Source organism: Camelus ferus, chromosome 16 (genome assembly GCF_009834535.1).
Source record: "Camelus ferus isolate YT-003-E chromosome 16, BCGSAC_Cfer_1.0, whole genome shotgun sequence".
NCBI lineage: Eukaryota > Metazoa > Chordata > Mammalia > Artiodactyla > Camelidae > Camelus > Camelus ferus.
The window spans coordinates 17,605,363-17,626,643 of record NC_045711.1 but is presented as its reverse complement, the minus strand read 5'-3'; the positions used below and the strand labels follow the sequence as shown (position 1 = coordinate 17,626,643).

The 21,281-nt window shown below is 43.2% G+C and overlaps 1 protein-coding gene across 17 annotated transcripts in view; it reads right to left on the bottom strand.

Moving 5' to 3' along the window:
* Window positions 1–21,281, bottom strand: part of NCOR1 (nuclear receptor corepressor 1) — a 134,373-nt gene that overhangs the window by 70,280 nt on the left and 42,812 nt on the right. For 12 of the 17 annotated variants that reach the window (XM_032498876.1, XM_032498877.1, XM_032498883.1 and 9 more), the window contains 5 exons: window positions 10,357–10,470; window positions 5,287–5,343; window positions 4,715–4,767; window positions 4,349–4,375; window positions 2,267–2,333 (listed from right to left, as the gene is read on the bottom strand). In XM_032498876.1, coding sequence (XP_032354767.1) covers window positions 2,267–2,333; window positions 4,349–4,375; window positions 4,715–4,767; window positions 5,287–5,343; window positions 10,357–10,470 — 318 coding nt within the window. The remainder of the gene's footprint in view (window positions 1–2,266; window positions 2,334–4,348; window positions 4,376–4,714; window positions 4,768–5,286; window positions 5,344–10,356; window positions 10,471–21,281) is intronic. The other 5 variants (XM_032498880.1, XM_032498881.1, XM_032498890.1 and 2 more) reach the window with 1 other exon arrangement.

Genomic DNA, 21,281 nt, shown 5'->3' with positions numbered 1-21,281 from the left:
GAAATCCAGTAAACTGCGTGAAATTAAGAATTCATGCTTTTAGAGAAATGAGTAATGTATGACCTCATTTTCTAAACAGAGAAGAAAAGAACGACTCGAACCCTCCACTACAGCCCAAAGTGTGTGAGGGACCCACGGAAACCTGCTCCCACTGCCATCTCAAGGAAGTGGCACCAGAGGACAGCATGGTCCTCCTCACCTCCCTGCCTGTCCTCTGGGCTCTGCACCTTCTCTCCAGCTCTACCGCCACCCCCTCGGTCCAGGCCAACGACATCCCTCATCTGGAGCCAACTCCGGCCTCCTACATGACTCCCTCGCCTCCTGAGCGCTGTGACCAGATGCAAAGTCTTAAAATACAAACCTGAGTGCTTCACCCCCTCAGTTCAAACTTTTAACAGATGCCCTCAGGATCTCACTCAGAGTCCCCGCATGACCCCAGCCTCCCGCAGCGGCCAGCCCAGTGCTCCGTCTGAACCTGCCACACTCCCTCCTCGCCCCAGACCTTCACTTCAGCTGCTCCCTCTGCTCGTTCCGTCTCCACAGCACTGCTTTCTGGGGGCACATCCCCTCACGATTCCAGTCTACATCAGCTGCCCTGTGCCACCGCATGACCACAACACGGTCACCTCCTGCTGCCACAGTGGCCCTGGTGACACCTTGGGCTCCCCAAGGGCTAAAGCCATGTGGCCCTCCTGCTCCCGTTGTAGGATGACACGTGGGACAGAAGATACAGCCAGTAAATGATCATTAAGCCTGTCAGTGAGCAAGTAAGCTTCACACTAAATACCATGCAGTGTGAAGACACGGTCTGCGCTTCAGTGCTGGCCTCTCCAGATCGCAAATTTAGCAATCACCACAATTACAACAAAATTACTGGATAGAGAAAAAAAGCTGGGGGGGGAGGGTGGGTATAGCTCAGTGGCAGAGCACCAGGTCCCGGGTTCAATCCCCAGTACCTCCGTTAAAAAAATAAGTACGTAAATCACCCTGTTATCACCTTCCACACACACAAAAAAACCTTAGCTGACTTCTTATTTAATATTTGTATGTTCTTGGCCAAAAAAAAAAAAAAAAAAAAAAAAAAAAAAGTCAAGGCCAGTAACTTAAAGTATCTGATGTAGAGAAGGAACTAGTGTTCCCAGTGGGGAGGGGGAGGGGGGAGGGGGAGGGGCAAGACGGAGGGGGAGGAGTAAGAGGTGCAAACCATCAGGTATAAAATAAGCTGCAAGGGTGGGCTGTACGGCCTGGGGGGTGCGGCCAGTGTTTTACAGTCACTATAAATGGAGTACGGCCTTTAAACATTTGTGAATCGCTATACTGTGTACCTGTAATGTGTCATACTGTACATCAACTATTCAATTTTTAAAATATGATATTGTAGAATAAATACATAAATAAATTTTCAAAAATAAAATTTCTTTAAAAAATTTATCTGAAGCATTAGGCTGGCAAATCAGAATGTTAGAAGTTATGCATCAAATAAAACCTGCTGACCCCTGAGCTCTACAATTCATTAAACTGTCAGGTCCTTTCACGTAAGATACAAAGTTCATTTCTGATGTGAATCAAAGAGCATCACTGTGGGGGGAGGTAGAGCTCAGTGGCAGAGCGCATGCTCAGCATGCACACGGTCCTGGGTTCAATCCCCAGTACCTCCATTAAAATAAACAACAACATCATTTATTCACTAGACAACAATTTAAATAAGTCATTTGTCTAAAATCAGTATGAACATACTATGAGAACAAGAATACCAGCATTATATTTTCTGTAACTTAATTTTCATGAAGATTATAACCACAAAACTTTTGGACTGCAAGCCATATGATAAATATGAGAAACACTGTGAATTTGAAAAAGCTGAACTTTAGGTGACCCAGTTTCTAATAATAAAGAACAGAGATGTCTCACCAGCATGACCATGACTTACCCACATCTGTTTGAGGGCTAAGAGACTAAAGGTAGATCATCCTACTTCTCTTTCATGCTTTTTTAACTACTCACCATTTTCTTTATTTTGGCTGGATGGAAATGTTACACACAGATGACCAAAGAAAGTAACTTGATAATGACAGTACGTGTGAATCACGGTATCAAAACGTTGCTAGCGTGAGATTTATATTCAAGTCACATCTAGAGTCACTTTCTAAGTCAGACCTGCCCTTAAGCACGCTCAGGAGCCGCCCCCACCACCGGGGGAGCGGACGCCTGCAGAAGCCCGGACGGGAAGCGGCACAAAGTTCAGGGAACAAGGATAGGGCCTCACCCTTTGTTTTCTTGCATGATTTCTTCTTTTAAAAAATAAAATGAGTTTTTTCCTCATCACCTGGTTTCTAGAAGAGAAAAATATGGTTGTATGACATTAAGAAAAAGAATAATTTAATAATGCATTCACTTTTTTACTTTCAGAGACACTGAAAAACAAGCAAAGATCACGTAAGATTACATGATGCAATCAAAGCTAATTCTAAGGTTTTCGCCCTGCAAGATAAGACTGCTGCAGTGATTAGAAATGACTAAAATTCCTCCCATTCTACAGCAAGACTTTATAAAATAGTTAATTTTCAATTATGACATTCAGTTATAAGGCAAATATTATTTTCGAGTTCTAACTACACGGCTACTGATTCTTGAGCACCCTGGTGATGTAAGCGTCCCGGCACACTCCTGGAGGAAGGGAGGCAGAAGAGAAGGGAAAACCACTAAAGCCACCTCCCTGCCTCAGTAATGTACCAACTCAGAGAGACGCGACCTCTGCCTTACACAGAAGGTTTCCTTCCATCACAGAAACAACACAGCCCGCACTGAGAAGTGACGGACAGCAATGGGGCAGGACAGGGTGACGTCTCCTGCGTCTAATGTTAACGGTTTCACTTTGTAAACATGAAGCTCTGTAACCCTCAGAAACAAGACATGCAGGTTCACATATAAATACTTAGACCCCAGCTACTTCCAGAAAGGATTTCAAGCTGATTATTCAAATATAAATAAAAAGCCAGGGCAAGTAGCAGTAATTTTTTGCATTATCTGCCACCCAGGACTAACAGTGACACTGGCTCCACTCAATAAGCATGGACAGTCAGGAGCTGGCTATATGGAAAAGCAGCCGAGAGATGAAGAGAATTATTAAAAGGCACATTTGCTATTTCATACAAAGCAAATGACGGCGATGGGAGAAGAGCTACTGAACAACTCGGGGATGCATGCAGCTGAGGACATGGTCTCCACAAGGCGGCGGACAGCGGAAGAGGCACAACCATACACTCCGTGTGCACGCACTGTCAGCACACGCTACTCAAAGGCAGGTGACAGTCAGGAAGTATAATTTAACATGTTTCCTAAGGATTTAAATGAAGAACCCCATCTCAGGAGTGCAGTAGGCAATGCAGCCAACATGAAATAAATCAGACAGGGCTGCTCTGCAGCTCATATGGGGGAAAGGGCAGAACACAAACGTTAACAGAAGCTTTGTGAAAAAAAATAATTAAAAGTAGCCAACTAGATTTTACCTGCTATTCTCTTTAAAAAATAAAAATGTTAGAACAGCTAAGCAGTTCCAAAACAAGGCCTATTTTATACGAGTTCTGCCTAACCCACTTCTGAGGGTTGTCAAGACCACAGCAGCACCTCTCAGAAAACTCTAAGTATATGACTTTTGCTACGAACCTCTTACTCAACAAGAGATAAATTATTCAAATTTCAATGTTTTTCATGCATACTACCATGCAAATTATATTTGCCACCAGTTCTGCAAAGTAGTCAACTACTGCACATACTCAGGAAGAAATTCAAAAAAAAAGAAAAAAAAAAAAGAAAAAAATATATAAATAAATAGCAACGTGCTCATCAGTAACTGTACTCATAAATAATTATAATGTTCTGGTTATACTTAATAAAACATATAAAGTAGAAATATCACATTTTTGTTACAAAGAACAGTTCATCTAAAATTCTCTTAAAATATGATAATTAAAAAAAAAATACCTATCTAGCTTCCTCTCTTACTTCAATCAGATCAAGAAATTAGGTTTTCTTTTCACTTATTTTCTTATTCCAAAATGTGCATCCAGAGAGGCCTGGTGTCTGGGATGAGCAAGGCTAAGCCAGCTACACCTGGAGCGGCCCCTCACCCACGTGAGGGGCTGAGCGCTCCCGAGGCACCAGGACGTGGAACGGCAGCAGGGTCTACAAATACCGTCATTAGCAAGAGGCATGGAAGGGGTTTCCCTAGAATAGGGTTTGGATAATGATAAAGTGATCCGTGGCACTTCTACTTTGCAATGGCAGATGTGGCTTGGTGGGGACGGTGTCATCACTAGTCTTAAATGAAAAAGCTTCATTATCTTACTTCATCATGCGCCTTGCAGGTACTCCACTGAAAAAAAGACAAAACAGGAGGCAAAAAATTCAAGCCTCAAGGTAAGCCATTTCAATGTTAAGTATCACCTTTTTTTTTTTTTACTAGCAGATGATAAAACCAGCTAGTTTTATGCAATAATTTATTTCATTTTTTGGCCTCGGAAACTCAAAGCTGTTACCCCAACCCCCAAGAAGCCAGAGGAAGATAACATACAGTAAAATGACAGCAAATTACACGAATCTAAAACACACCTACGCTATATTATAATACTACGTCAGCAGGTAACGTAAAAATGGTCTCTCTACAGAATATATGGTCTTTAACTGAAGAACTCCAAAGATGACAAATACTTACGCCTTGATGTTCTCATGGTACACCTTGGTGTCTGATGGCTGGTTATAGAGTGGCTGTAAAAGAAATCAAACATTTATGTGTAACATGCTGCACACATGGAGACGGAAACAAGCGGTCTCTGCTCTAACGGCAGCCTAGGCAAGGGACTAACGGGTCTTCACAACAGACTCCAGGCGTCTGGGTTCCCCGAATAACTCTGCTCACCCCGTCTCCTGACACTGTGTAAGGAAGTTCGCAGATTCACTGTCCCCCAAAATAAGTATGTTCATTCATGGATTTTTTACATTTCAAAGGCAAAGGGGGATCAAACACCGTTACTGTCCTAACAGTCTGATTCAAAGAACTTTCTGTTCTGTGCCCACCTCTTCCTCCTCCCACCCCGGTGATTAAAGGCTGCTCAGGTGACATACCACCAGGTATTATAACCGTGCGCGTTGTTTTAAACTTCACCACAGAGGTCCTGCCCAGCTACCTCTCTCTCGTCCAAAAGTCAACAGGCTGTATTCCCACTTATCCCAGGAGAAACTGCTACAAACGAAGCACCAGAAATGAAAAAGGTGTTCCTTACTTACCAGTTCAACTTTTGGGCCAAGACCTTCAAATATTTTATGAGCCTCTTCTGCTTTTTTCTACAGACAAAAACATTATTATATTGTATAATTAAAAATTACGTTACCTAAATGAAAAATCATTACCAATTTAATAATATTTACCTAAAGACTAACATTTAGTTAAACTTATCCTTATTTCCAAATCTTCTTTCATACAGTAGGCCAGTCGCTCCCTCCTGGCCTAGGGGTTAGGATTCGGTGCTCTCACATAGCAGGCTAAAATACTCTGACTTTATCTTCAAAACTCTCTCACCAAATTCAGTCAAAGCTTGACATTTCTATTGAAAGCAACACCTAAAGAACTGGTAAGTTCTTAAAAGCAAACATATTAAGATTCCAGGGAGAGGAAGCAGCAATTCAGTATTAGAAATGAACCCCTCCAACATTCTCAATGAAATTTCAAGTTTTCTTTAATGAAAACTTAAAAATATGAAATGCCATAAAGCTGCCAGCACACACTGTGGTAAGCCAAACTGACCCCTTTGAAGAGAAGCTTGCAATAAGCGTATTTTCTGATTATAACAAAACCTTAGTAATCACACAGGGGAAACAACTAGTCTGAATTACTCAAAGTGCTCAGTAGTAAGTAAATGCCGAATTATGTATTTTACGTCCCTTTTTCAAAAAGGAAAATAATCTAGACCAAAGTGCTATCTGACAGAAATCTCGCTCTGACAGACAAATGAAAGTTTAACAAAACTCGACAGTAAAGATGTTCAAGCTGGACTGCGCGCCCAGCGACGTGTCGGTGGATCTCAAATCCCCCGTGCTCCCAGCACATGCCCGTTGTGACCAGGGCTCCCTGCCCGCTGCAGAGACTCCCACATCCGGGCACCTGCGGCTGGGAGACTCTCCCGGGCTTCGGACGTGACACACAAGTGAGAATGGAATCGGTGAGTATCCCCCAAGTGTAAAGAAAGATGTTCCCTTAGAATAAACACTTTATCAATCACAACTGGTCAAATATTTACGTAGTATATGTTATGTGGAAAGCACTATGTTCAACTAGCATAAGAAGCTCAAAGAAGTGTAATGCGTGTTCCAAACTTCGGGAAACTTAAAATGTTATTAAGATGAGAAATAAACATTTTAAAAATTTCAAATACAAAACTATAAAAACCCACTGAATTTGCATAGTGAATTTTATTTCTATGGTTTTAAGGCAGACTTGTCAATCCTGGTACTACTAACATCTTGGGCCAGTCATTTCTTTGATATGGGGGCTGTTCTGTGCACTGCAGGCAGGTCAGAATTCCTGGCCTCTCAGCCCACTGGATGCCAGCAGCACCCACTCCTCCCCCAAATTACAACAATCAAAACTTCAGCTGAGATCAACTGTTCTAATCTCAAGAAGCCAACATGTAATTATCAGAAAATTCAAATATATTAGCTTTAAGGCATATATTAAATAACACAAATAACATAATCACAGATGATAAATTTGGAAAAAACTAACTCCTGCAACTAATTCCCTGTAGACGACCTACACTCACCAGTGTTTGAACGTGCTTTCGAGCCACTCCACGTTATACAGGGAGGGCCTACACCAAGGACAGGCAGGCTAAATGGAACTGTACACAAATAACACTGAGAGACAAGGGGGGAAATTATATCACTGCAAGTATTTGCTAGTATCCTATTATGTAAAGGCACTTACCTTTTCAGGGATAATTTTAAAGGCTGGTATTTAAGGTGTCTGCAGATCCCAAGATTTAAGTTTTGCAAAGTTTTATTAAATATCTGACTTCACACTGGGTTAACTGCTAAGAACGGATTAACCTATCAATTGTTTGGCAGAGAAAAATTTAATTTAAAATCTTTACACCTACATATTATAATTTGTATCCTAAGCCTGTAAGTAGAAGCAATTAATGCCTCACACATATGCTGATATGTTCCCTGGGCCAGGCACTGGACAGACACCGAGGAAACCACGAGTAAGACATCCCTCCGGGGGAACGAGAAGACGACCCTGGAGCTGCGCCCTGGAGCAGAGCTCTCAGCAGACCAGACAGGCCAGACCCCGGGGCTGCCCGAAGGCAGGGGCCTCACAGGCCAAAGCCCCGCCTTCCAGGGAACGGCCCACCCTGGCCCACCCTGCTCTGGGAGGGCATCACCGCGAAAGGGGAACAGGGCAGGGGCTAGGCAGGCAGACGTGTCAACTGCTGATAAAGAAGGCCAGGCTATTCTGTAAAAGTGGGAACTCCTCAAAAGGTTCCATCTGGAGAATCATGTAAGGGGACCCAAATACGAAGGACAGGTTAGAGAGAAAAAAGACTGAAGGAAGGAAAACTCAGTATCTACACGAGTGGTGAGGGCTCAAATTAAGCTACTGCCAAAGGAGGAGGCGAGACAGTCTCTCTCCCAACCTAACCTTTCCACATAATATACACTAAATAAACACTGGACGAAGCAGTCAGGAGAGAAACACTTAGGAGGCAGCTCTCACGCTCGGCACTGACTAACCCTACAGAGGGGCGGAGAGGGATGCAGTCTCCAGGACAGCGGCCTGGGTGCCCAGATGGTTCCAGCACTAGGTACACTCTCCCCTATCACCTTCATTCCTTCTCCTGGTGCCACGTTAACTTACAAATCATTCAACCAAAATATAAACGAGGTATTTTTGAAAACTACACTCCACACTCCCGCTTTTCTATATGTATTATAATTCTGAAATTAGGGCACTTACAAATACTTTTGGAACCTACAGCCGGGAAGGGTGAGAGCAAACTGAACTGCTAAAGACAGTCCCGGAGAAGAGTCTGTTTAGAGACTAAAATGTATCTTAGCCGCAAGCTTGAATATGAAGCAAGGCAATTTTTCTCTCAGGAAGCCGACTTTAAAATTCACAGTCACATTTGGGTAGTTTTCTTCCTCCCACTAACTTTCTAAATAAAAGAAGGATGCCTCATACAAGACAAGGGCCCCCACCTCTTAAGCCACAGGGGGCTCCATCCCCAACCAGCACGGCTGCAGGGGGCAAGAGGGAGGTGTGCTCTCACCACCCACCTCTTTGCCTCTGGCGTCAAAGCAGGCAAAGCCATCCGTGAAAAGAGCCGAAGAGGCAGGGAAGGCCCGGCAAGGCAGCCTGGGGAGGAGGGAGGGCGTGGAAGGGGCGGTGAGGAAGCCCCTCTGGGGGCCTCTGCTACCATCTACCACCTACATGACCCCGTGCACGGAAAGAAAGTATCTTTAAGAGATGACTGCTGGTTACTGAGCTGAAGATAACCCTCCCTGTAAGTCTAACATCAAGGCAGACCTCAAGCTTGGTTCCCCCGTTCTTCACAAAACGTGGCGCACACTGAGCATGTAAACACTAAAACGGAAAGAAGAGGGCAGAAAGGGGTTCTCGGCTTTGCTGATGGGCATGAGGAAACACGCACCACACCAACTAATGAAAATATATATATATACACATATACAAATTAAACACAGCTGAACTTTCTACCATATCTTGCTCAACAGTTTTCAGTCCTCACATCCTAGTCAGGCAACCGGAGAACTCACTGGTACTGGAACACTTTATTAGGCTTGTAAGAAAAGGCTTAGTAAGAAATTCAATCAATTAATAAATATCATTAAATTCAATTTATTTGAAAGTACGTCATATTAAGAAAGAAGTCAGTATTTTATTTTATAAGCTCCATTTCCATTGTTCTCAGCTCTAACCCCTGTTTACTTTACCCCTGAGGCCACCAACTGGCCTGCAGCTCACCAGCCCACAGGAGTGTTTGGTTCCTCTCCAGTGTATTTTTTGAAAGCAGATTTCATATGAACTCCATGCTCCTGGCTTCTCTCACAAAAGGGAGCACCTGCTGACCCTGGGTCACGTCCCTGCAGGGCCCCACGTCACCGCCCTCCAGGCGCACCCTGAGGCGGCCCTCTCCACTCCACCCTCATCGGACTCCTGTGCACGCAGACTGTTCTGTCGAGTCAACAGACTGCGGTGATTTTGAACGCAGCCGAGAAACTGTTAGTTGCCCACATTCCCGCCTCCCCACGACACTTGCCATCATCCTAAGTATCACGTATCTGATGACTTCGTTATCTGCCTGTACACACATACATGTGTATCTAAGTCCAAGATTACGCCTATAAATGCTTATTTAATGACTATCTCACAGCTGCTTTTCTTAAGGCCAGATTCCTTTAGGATCTGTGCTCACAGAGTCACAGGCTGCCGGTGTCAGAGGCACAGGTGCTGGTGACCCACTCACCACGAGGCACAAGAATGGGAACAGCAGTCACCAGCCCCTACCGTACGATCAGCTTTGGTGAACAAGTCTGCTCTCCTCCACAGCACTCACAGCACTCAATCCCTTCTTGAACGGGGGGCTTCTGGAAGCCCACTGCTAAGCAGCTCTGTTGGAAAGTGTTTTTCATATTAAGGTGGAATCAGTTTCCCTTTAACTGCTAGTTCCTAGGCTGGATTCTGGCCAAAACCATCCTCGACATCACAGAATTACTCATAGAATCGAGGCCCAGTTTTCCTAAACCTGTGGACACTTTCAATTATGAGTATGAAAGAAGAAATTGTGTGAGCAAACCTAAAAAAAGCAAAGTCTACCTAAAGGTCAACGGTCTCGCACCTTAGAACTAAGATTCAAACCACAGCCCAGCCGTCAGTCCTGAAGCTGGTGAAACAAGCCATTTCCACATCCAGTGACCTGTCTCTACCAGGACAGTAAGAGTGTTTAGCATGAAACGGCCCTACTAAAGTATTCATGTGCCGCACACGTGCTTGCTAGCATCTATGTAAGAGGAAACTCAGCTGACAAAACCACACTGTGGCTCATAACGCCTGTACAATGCAACACGTGAACGAAACACAGAATTTAAGGCACGACTGTCACCTTTTCCTCAATCCACAGAGACACCACGCTTCAGTCAGTCTAAGTTTAAGAACATGAGGAAATTACAACAGAAACCAGGCTCTAACACAGTTAACACGACCCCAGAGCACACAGATAGGACTGAGGCACAGACGAGTGGCTGCAAAGGCCTGCGCCGTCAAGGAAGGCGTGGACTTACCCGGTTCTCATCGTAAATAATCTGGACAATGCTTCGGTGTTTCTGCTCCACGGGAGGCGGGGACACGGGCTTCTCGGGCTCTGGAGGTTTAGCAGCTTCTTCTTCAAGCTGTTGCTAAGAGATCCAGAAAGGAGGAGTCAGGCGTCTGCTGCTGTCACCCCCACCAGGAATTAACCACCAGAGATAACACACGCCTCTGAGCAAAGCTGCACTGGTTCTACAGGGTCATCACTTAATCTACCAGAATCTAATGGGCAAGGGTGCTAAGGAACCCAATCAGATTGATTCTGACTAATAACTAGACAACATAAGTCATCCTTTGATAAATCCTTGTGTATTTTAACTCCAATCAATTTAAAGCAAAAAAAAATAAGAAAAACTAAACATATGATGTACAGCATGTATCTCTATCGCAAGGCCGTCCCGTGGCACTGGGAAAACACCTTTGTGTGTTACAGATGGACAACATGTGTTAGTGTCTGGTGGGGAGACTCTGGGGGTACGTTACTCCCTAACTCAGCACAGCTCCGAGCTCCACCCCAGGCCCCCACCAAACCCTGGATTTTATAGCCAAGAGGCACTGGCAAAGCCCAGAGAATGTGGGCCACTGGTGTGGGCAGTCACAAAGCAGAAAGCCATCTGATCACTGTGCCTGGGTTTTTAGCCTTAGGGTCGTGCTTCGCAAGCGGTGGGATCCGGGGAGCCTTTCTAGCCCTTACCCCAGCCTCGAGCAAGGATATAAACCCCTCCTATGTCAAGCAGGGATATTAGTCCCCCACCACACAGCCTTCTGAGAAGATTAAGTGACCCAGCAGCGTCAGGCACGTTGCCACCACGGGCAGCTCAGTACACACCACCTGCAGTTACTACTGAAGCAAGCAGGGACTTCGCTTAGTTCAGTGTTCTTCCAGCCACTAACCAGTGCTTGATACTGAGTAACGCTCAACAGACAGCTGCATGGACACAGTGTAAATTCACTGCCTAAGATGGTAAGAAAGACATTATCAGGTAAAGATGGAAGTCCACCAAAGGCCTGGTGGAAAAAATTATCTGTAGTCCCAAGTAAGACAGTCCAGGCTCCTAGTCACGTAAGTCAGACCACACCCAGGTGAAAGGATCAAAATCCTCCAAGAAAGCAGCTCCGAGGACCACATCCACTCGGAACAGGAAGGGCTCCTGCAGCCTGCTACCCATACAAGCCACGGACAGACGCTCGAGCTGTGAGGTCATCTTTATGCGAATGAGCTCTTCGACCGTGCCCCTCTGTCCCCGGCTCAGACAGCCTTCCTTTAGAATCCCTGTCACGCAGGCGCAGAGAAAGAAATGAGTAAGCTTCAGGAAATCACGTTGCGTTCTCAGCAGGTAAGTAGCCCTGGGACAAAACCACTGTAACAGAAAGGCTAAGACCGAAAAACAACAAATACAAACTTCCTTCACCTATTTGTTTGTTCTACTAGCTTCACAATAATTTTGGCAAACTTTAAAAGTAAATTTAGCTGGAATTTATACTGAAATTGTATAAAACATATGAATTAACATAAGATGAGTGCACATGACTAATACTGTGTTTCTGCTCAGCTATACTTCTTTACTTACTCAAGCTGTCTTTACATTCCCCAGTAAAATTTACAGCTTCTGTATACCTCATAATGTCCACACAATATATTTCATTATTTTTAATTATTTTAATGGGTTAAAATTACTATGCGCCACATATTATATAAGATATTCATTATCTCAACTTACACAACAACCCCGTGATCCACCTGGTGTCACCAGTAGCGCTGTTACTGTTGTATCCATGAGGACACGAAAGAAAAGCAAAAGACCAACTCAGAATCAGACCCACTAAGGCTTAGAAGAACTGTCGGGCATGTTACTATAAATCTAACGTGACTCAATAAATAACAGAGGGCTCACCATATTTTTTTAAAAAGGTGAGAGGGGAATATTTTCAAATGACAAAACAGATTTTAAAATGAGCCAAACAGAAATTCCAGCAATAAAAACATAATTATCGAATTTAAAATATATTTGACAGCAGATTTGACAGAAATGAAGAAACTGCCCACAATGGAGCCCAAAGAAGCAAAAACACAAAAAAAGGAAAAGGAAAAGAAAAGCAATTGAGAGACAGAGAAAACAAGAAAGATAAAACATACCCAACAGGAATTTCAGAAGGGGATAACAGAGAAACTGTTGGAAAGGGTTTTGTAAAAAAAAAAAAAAAAAAAGATAATAGCTTAGAATTTTCCAGAACTGATGAAAAACTCTAAGACATTCAGGAAGCCCAATGAACCTCCACCTGGACAGACATAAAACCAGCAAGCAAAACAAACCCCAGCCCTGAACACATCACAGTCAAAACAGCAGCACCCTGAGGGAGACACTGAGAACAGTCCAAGAGAAAACGCAGACCCTCCAAGAAAGAACACAAATGACCTAAGGGCCGCGGCGTCAGCCAGCAGACAGCACGCTGGGAATACTGAGAAAATCACCCCATTCCAAACAAGAACACCGTTCAGTAACTGGCATAAATAAAAGATGACATTTAAAAAACAAACATAAAACCCATCTAACAGAGCCTCACTGAAGGGAGTTCTAAAGGATGGTCTCCAGGAAGAGGCACGTTCCCCCAGATGGAAGAAGATCTGTGCTGCAGCAGGAGTGGTGGCAAATCTGATGACACAGATGGGGGTAAACCTAAGTGAAGCCTGACCATAGAAAATAGTGTCTTTGGCAGTTGAAACACACACACACACACACACACACACACACACACACACACACACAAGAAAGAAAGAACCAAAATACAAGACAACAACAGCATTAAAGTTGGAGGGAAAGAGAAAGAAATCAAGGAGTTCGATGCCTTCAAGCTACTGAAGAAGACGGTTAAGATACTAATTAGTTATAGGCTTCAAGTTAAACAGGCTGTTAAAATTTCTGGGGAATCACTATAAACAAAGAAATACTGTATAAAATCCGAACTAGTGGGGTAGGAGATGACAAATAATCAATCCAAAATAAGGATTGGGAAAAACAAACAAGAATATCAAAATCAGCAAAAAAAAGACAGGACAAATAGAAAGTATAAAATAAAACCGTTTAAAATTAAAATAACTGAGCTATTTCCAACCATCATCATCAGATGAAAAGACTAAATTATCCTGTGGAAAGATAGTTTGTCAGACTGGATAAAAACAAAACCCGGCTGTACCGCTATGTAAGAGATACACCTTAAATATACACACAGAAGGTAAAGGCAAGGAAAGAAGGTAAACTAACCAACAGCAATTAGAAGGCCGCTGGCCTCACTGCATCAGTGCCGGGCAAAGCGGACTTCCCGCTAAGCCAGGTGCTGCTGAGGACGTGGAGAAAAGGGACACCTGGGCACTGTGGGTGGGACACAAACTGGTGCAGCCACTGTGGGGACAGTATGGAGGGTCCTCAGAAAATTAGAAACAGAACTCTCATATGATCCAACAATTCCACTTCTGAATATTTCTCGGAAGAAAACAAAAACACAAACTCAGAAAGATATATGCACCCCCATGCTCACTGCATCTTTTTTGGGGAGGAGGGGTCATCATTAAAATGGGACCCAAATGGGAAATGCAAGGGAGGGTAACAGGGTTTGGGGGTGCTGGGACTCGGAGCCCCAGGCTCGCTCCACAACCTGACTTCCTCCCAGCCATCAGGAGCAATCCGAGGACTCTACAAGAGCTGAAGCAGCACCAGTCGGGACGAGAAATAGGTTAGTAACTGGGAGGCTGCCGTCCACACTGTCAGAACCTAGCTCAGAGCCGTCACGTACAGGATCCACCACAGTTCCAGACTTCTAAGTGCAGGACTTCTTGAAGACGTTCTACACAGCAGGCTTCCCAGGGGAGCGAATTCACTGGCAGATCGGGTAGCTCACTCCAAGCAAGCATAGTTCTAGGCAGATGAAGTTTCAAGACAATTTAGCCCCAGCTCTTCCTTGCAAACGTATCACCACTCCTGAGTCTATTCTATGGAGAAACCTCATATCTGTCACCAGATAAATTTCTTCAAGAGCTGGGTTGAAGGCAGAAATCGGGGAATCCTAGCAAGCATCTGAATTTAGCCTTGGGCCCATTTTCCTGGGGCGTATTCTGTGTTCGGATTCCCTTTTACGGCAGAAGAAATGGAGAGAAGCACCATAAAATCAGGGGCCCACACTTCTGCATTCACATGAACCCACTGGTCATGGAGAGTCAGAGGTGGAGGGTGGCCACAGCTCACCCTGGGGACACAGGCAGTGGCTGCAGTCACTCTGGGGAGCTCTCTCCACCACGTGTACACTGGCGCTGGGCAGGCCCCACGCAGCATTATTTACAGTAACCAAGACATGGACATTAACTAAGTGCCATCAACAAACAAATGGCCGGAGAAAATGTAGCACATACACACAACGGAATGGTATTCAGCCATGAGAAAGAATGAGATCTTGTCATTTCCAACTACATGGACGCACCCTGAGGGCATTATTTCAAGTGAAATCAAGCAGACAGAGAGAAGAGAGAGAAAGGGAGGCAGGCAGGCAGGCAGGCACACAGCTCACAGAGACAGAGCACAGACTCGTGGTCGCAGGGCAGGGGCGGGGTAGACGGAGTCAAAAGGTACAGACTCCCAGTTATAAAATAAACAAGTCCTGGCAGCATGGTGACAGTAATTAAAAACACTGTTCTGCGTATCTGAAAACTGCTAAGAGTAGGTCTTAAAAGTTCTCATCACCAGAAAAATAAACCCTGTGACTATGTGTGGCGATTAGCATTAACTAGCTTCTCTGTGGTGGTCATTCTGCAATATATACAAATGTCAAATCAATTATGCTTTGCACTTGAAGCCAATGAAATGTTTTATGTCAACTATATATATATTTTTAATTGAGAACTACTAAGAAAAAGAAACAAATCCAAAATCATAGCAGTAATTGTTAAGTTACTGGCAAAAATGAGAGAAGACATGCATGATTTTTTTGAAGTAAAGAATATATATACTCTTCTTCTCAAGTGTGACTGGAGTGTTTTACGAAAATTGACCCCGTCATCTAGGCCAAAACTCAAGAACCAGCTATTTCAAAAGAATGGGTATTAGAGCCCATACTCTCTGGCCACAATAAATTTAGAAATCAAATAAGCAAAAATAGTCAAAAAAAAATTATATACCCAGAAATTAAAAAAAAAAAAAACATTTCTACTAACACAGGAGTCGAGAAAGAAACCAGAATGGAGAGTAAAACATCTTACAAACTCAACTTGCTGAATGAACTTAAAGTAGTGCACAGAGAGAAAGAGAAGCCAAAATATTAATGTTAAACAAGTTATAAAAGAGCAGAACAAAACCAAAGAGACGAAACGAGCAGAAACTTGTGATACAGAAGAAACAATTAGTCCCCAAAATAAGGGGGGAAACTATTTCCAGAAGAAATAGAATTTTTTAAAGTAGAGTCACTCATTTTAAAAATGCTCACTCAGAAAAAATACCCAATAGGCCCAGCTTGATTTTACCAAATAATTACAATCTTAAACCATCTCAGAGTTTAGAAATGTTGTAACATTATTAGCATGATCTGTGACCAAACCAGAGAACAGTGTAAGAAAAGAAACTACAGGCTGATCTGTCTCACAAATAAGACACAAAAATCCCAAAATAAATATCGTTAAAGCAAGTCTAGAGACGGAGAAGATGGCAGAGTAGAAGGACGCTCGCAGGTCACCCTCTCCCACAAATACACCAAGACCCACATCTACAGACCCACTCAGCCAACCAGAGCACCTGTGGAACTCCGACAGAACATCGCCCTCTTCAAAAGATAAAGACGCCAAAAATCTGGTAGGAGAAAAGGAAAAAAGAAAGAACAAAAGGCAAAGCAGCGCAGGACGGGTCCCGCAGGGAGGGAGCGGCAAAGGAGGACTGGCACTCGCTCGCTGGGTCTCCCCTCTCCAACTGAGAGGCCAGAGGGACGGAGGGGGAGCCTCCGAGGCTCGGATCTGTACAGAGCAGCCGTTGACTTAACAGAACTAAGTTAAACGGGCACAGAGGGTCCCCCCGACACCCAGCCTGAGACGCGGCCGGCAGTGGCGGGCAGGGCCAGGCTGCCCAAGCCGCGCGGAGGACGGAAGTGGCTGCACGGAGGCAGCCCCGGGGGAACGCAAGGGGCTGCGCGCCGTGGCTGTGGGTGCACAGGGCAGAACAATCTGGGCCCTCCATAAAACAGCAAAGTTGATGTGCTCTCGGGGGAAGGGTGCACACCCCCATCTCTGAAAACCCACGGAAAGTTTTTGGGGAAGAGAGGCGGGGCTCAGGCACAGCCGCCATATCCTCCGCGCTGAGCACTCAGGCGGGGGCGGGGGCGAAACCTGCATCCGCACCAAAGGGCTTAGCAGCCTCAAAGGCCAGACTGAGACTGGCCTGCAGCCTGGGGCAGACAGGATCCTTCCATCCTGGTCCCTCAGAGAACTTGCTCCACAAAGACAAACAAGGAGCTGGGTTTTGGCTCGGAGCAGGGACAGGGCTGTCCCTCGGTCTTCCCCGAGCCCACCCGCGGAGGGCCGACCAGGGCGGAGCGCGCAGCCGCACAGAGCAGCGGAGCTACCGGCGGCGCAGGTAGAGGGAGAGCGGCCCCCCCCCCCCCCCGCCTTTCGGGCAGGAACACAGCCCCTGACCGAGGTGCTGGGAGGGGGCACGACCCGCCCTCCTACCCGGCCAGTCTGCAACATCTGACTGCAGCATCCGGAGGGGCAGCGACCCGCCCGCCCACAGCAGAGGAGAGCTGCACCTGACCCAGTGTTAGGAGGAGGCGCGATCTGCTTGCCAAGAGGTGCTGGGAGCAGCACAGAAGAGGGCGCCAACAGAGGGCCTCTGAAAACAGCAAGCTGAGCTTCCAAAACAGGACGAAGACAGAAAGACTTCACATTAAAAGCACACAGACTCCAGGAGAACACCGACAACCCACCCCCCCTTTTTTTTAAATCTGTTTTTACCTGTTCTATTTTCTATTACTCTCTTAATTTTTACTTCTTAATTCATTTCTATTTCTCTTGGGTTTTGATGTCCTGCTATTGATTAGACACAGGTTTCAAATACATCTATTCATCTCCCCCCCCTTTTTTTGTAAAGGTTTTAAAAGGACGTCTCAACCCGATTAATACTCTGCTTCAACTCACTCTTCTATTATTCATTATACACTGTTTTCAAACCCTCTTTCTCCCTTCTTTTAAAATTCTTTCTCTCTCTCTCTTATGTTTTTTCTTTTTTTCCTAAGTTCTATTCCTAAACAGGCATCAGATAGATAAAATCCTTGAGGACCAAAATAGACAACTGATACTCCATAAACCACAGTGCCAGAGAGGTATGAGCAAGATGAAGAAGCAGAAAAACCTTTCCCAATTAAAAGAACAAGAGAAATCCCCTGAAAGAAAGATCAACGAAACAGACATCGATAGCCTACTAGATCAAGATTTCAAAAAAGGAGTGATCGAATTGCTGAAGGAATTAAAAGAGATAGTGTTTAGAGATATAAAATATGTCAAAAATGAAACTGAAGCTATAAAGAGCCAAGTAGAATGGGTAAACTCATTGACAGAGATGAGGAATGATCTAATAGCTGTGCAAAGCCGACTAGATAATGCAGAGGAACGAGTTAGTGATCTAGAAGACAGGGCAATAGAAAGCACCCATTCAGAAGAACTACAAGAGAAGCAAATAAAAAATAATGAAAATAGCATAAGGGACCTATGGGATAATATAAAGCGTCCCAATCTTCGCATAACAGGGGTCCCAGAAGGAGAAGAAAGATCAAAGGGGATTGAAAAGGTTTTTGAAGAAATCATGACTGAAAACTTCCCAAACTTAAAGAAGGAATCAGATATCCAAGTACAGGAAGCTCAGAGGGTCCCAAACAGGAAGAACCCAAATAGACCCACACCAAGACATATCATAATCAAGATGGCCAGAGTCAAGGATAAAGAAATGATTCTAAAGGCAGCAAGAGAAAAGCAAAGAGTAAGTTACAAGGGAACCCCCATAAGGCTCTCAGCTGATTTCTCTACACAAACACTACAGGCCAAAAGGGAGTGGCAAGATATATTCAAAGCCCTGAATGAAAAAAAGATGCAGCCTAGGATCCTTTATCCAGCAAGGCTATCCTTGAGGATAGAAGGAGAAATAAAGAGTTTCACAGACAAAAAAAAAGCTGCAGGAGTTTAGCAACACTAAACCCATGCTAAAAGAAATATTGAAAGGGCTATTCTAAATAGAAAAGCAGCAGGATGCTACAGAAATGAGAAACACACAACTGGAAAGGTGATAACTCATGAATTACAAATAAAGTAAACATGAAATTATAAAAGAAGACATACAAATTACTGAGAGTGGGAGAGGGAGGCAGGGAAATACAGAATATTTTTTTCTTTCTTTTTTAAATTTTTTTAACAGTAGGATCGGTTTGAGATTATGTTACTATCAGTTTAATAAAAACAGTTATAGTAATGGGTTGATAGATTTACAAAAAAGGGTAACCACAAGCCAAAAAATTTGCAAAGGAGTCACAAAAATTAAATAAAATCCATGATAATACAAAGGAAAATTACCAAACCACAAAAGGAAGAAGAAAGGAACAAAGAGGATATACCAATTCAACTGCAAAGATAAGTTCAAAATGGCAATAAACACACATCTATCATTAATTACTGTAAATGTTAATGGACTAAATGCTCCAGTGGCAGACTGGATAATAAAGCAAGAACCTTCAATATGCTGCATACAAGAGACCCACTTTAGGGAGAAGGACACATATAGATTGAGAGTGAAAGGATGGAAAAGGATATTCCATGCAAATGGAAAAGCCAAAAAAGCAGGTGTTGCAGTACTGATTTCAGACAAAATATAGACTTTAAAACAAAGGCCATAAAGAAAGATAAAGAAGGACATTTTATAATGATTAAAGGAGTGATACAAGATGAGGATATTACACTCATTAATATATATGCACCCAATATAGGAGCATCTAAGTACATACAAGAATTACTAACAGAGATAAAGGGGGATATTGATGGGAATACAATCATAGTTGGAGATTTTAACACTGCATTAACATCACTAGACAGATCTTCCAGACAGAAAATAAACAAGGCAACAGAGAAATTAAACAGTACAATAGAAAAACTAGATTTGGTGGATATTTTCAGAGCATTACACCCCCAAAAAATAGGATATACATTCGTTTCAAGTGCACATGGAACATTTTCCAGGATCGATCATGTACTTGGGCACAAAAGAAACCTCAACAATTTTAAGAAGATAGAAATTATCTCAAGCATCTTTACTGACCACAATGCCATGAAACTGGAAATCAACAACAGAGAAACAAAGGAGAAAAAAAGGAAAGCATGGAGATTAAACAATATGTTATTGAAAAAACAATGGATCAATGAGGAAATCAAAGCTGAAATTAAAAAATACCTTGAGACAAATGATAATGAAAGCACAACCACTCAAAACCTATGGGACACAGCAAAGGCAGTGCTAAGAGGGAAGTTTATAGCGATACAGGCCTTCCTCAAAAAAGAAGAACAATCTCAAATAAACAATTTAACCCACCACCTGAATGAATTAGAAAAAGAAGAACAAAAAGCCCCAAAAAGCAGCAGAAGGAAGGAAATAATAAAGATCAGAGAGGAATTAAATACAATAGAGATTAACAAGACCATAGAAAAAATCAACCAAACCAAAACCTGGTATTTTGAAAAAGTAAATAAAATCGACAAACCTCTGGCCAAACTCACAAAGAAGAAAAAAGAGAGAGCACAAATTAGCAAAATAAGAAAGGAAAATGGAGAAATTACAACAAACAAAATAGAAATACAGAATATCATACGAGAATATTATGAAAAACTATATGGAACCAAACTGGATAACCTAGAGGAGATGGACAAGTTTCTGGAAACATACTGTCCACCAAAACTGAATCAAGAAGAATCTGAACACTTGAACAATCCAATCACTAGAAAGGAAATAGAAATAGCAATTAAAAACCTCCCTACAAATAAAAGTCCAGGACCGGACGGCTTCACCGGGGAATTCTACCAAACATACAAAGGAGAACTCATACCAGTCCTTCTCAAACTCTTCCAGACGATTGAAAAGGAGAGAATACTCCCAAACTCATTCTATGAAGCCACCATCACCCTGATACCAAAACCAGGCAAAGATACTACAAAAAAAGAGAATTATAGGCCAATATCACTGATGAACATAGACGCCAAAATCCTCACCAAAATTTTAGCAAATAGAATCCAACAACACATAAAAAAGATTATACATCATGACCAAGTGGGGTTCATCCCAGGGACACAAGGCTGGTTCAACATACGCAAATCAATCAGTGTAATACATCACATCAACAAGAGAAAGGACAAAAACCACATGATCATCTCAATCGATGCAGAAAAAGCATTTGATAAAATTCAACACCCATTTATGATAAAAACTCTCGCCAAAGTGGGTATAGAGGGAACACATCTCAACATCATAAAAGCTATATATGACAAACCTACAGCCAGCATAGTACTCAACGGTGAAAAACTCAAAAGCTTCCCACTAAAATCTGGGACAAGACAAGGATGCCCACTATCACCACTCCTATTCAACATAGTCCTGGAAGTCCTAGCCACAGCAGTCAGGCAAGAGAAAGAAATAAAAGGGATCCAAATTGGAAAAGAAGAGGTAAAAGTGTCATTATATGCTGATGACATGCTACTATATATAGAAAACCCTAAAAGGTCCACACAAAAGCTACTAGAGCTGATTGAAGAACTCAGCAAGGTAGCAGGTTACAAAATTAACGTTCAAAAATCAGTTGCATTTCTTTACACTAACGATAAATCAACAGAAGAAGA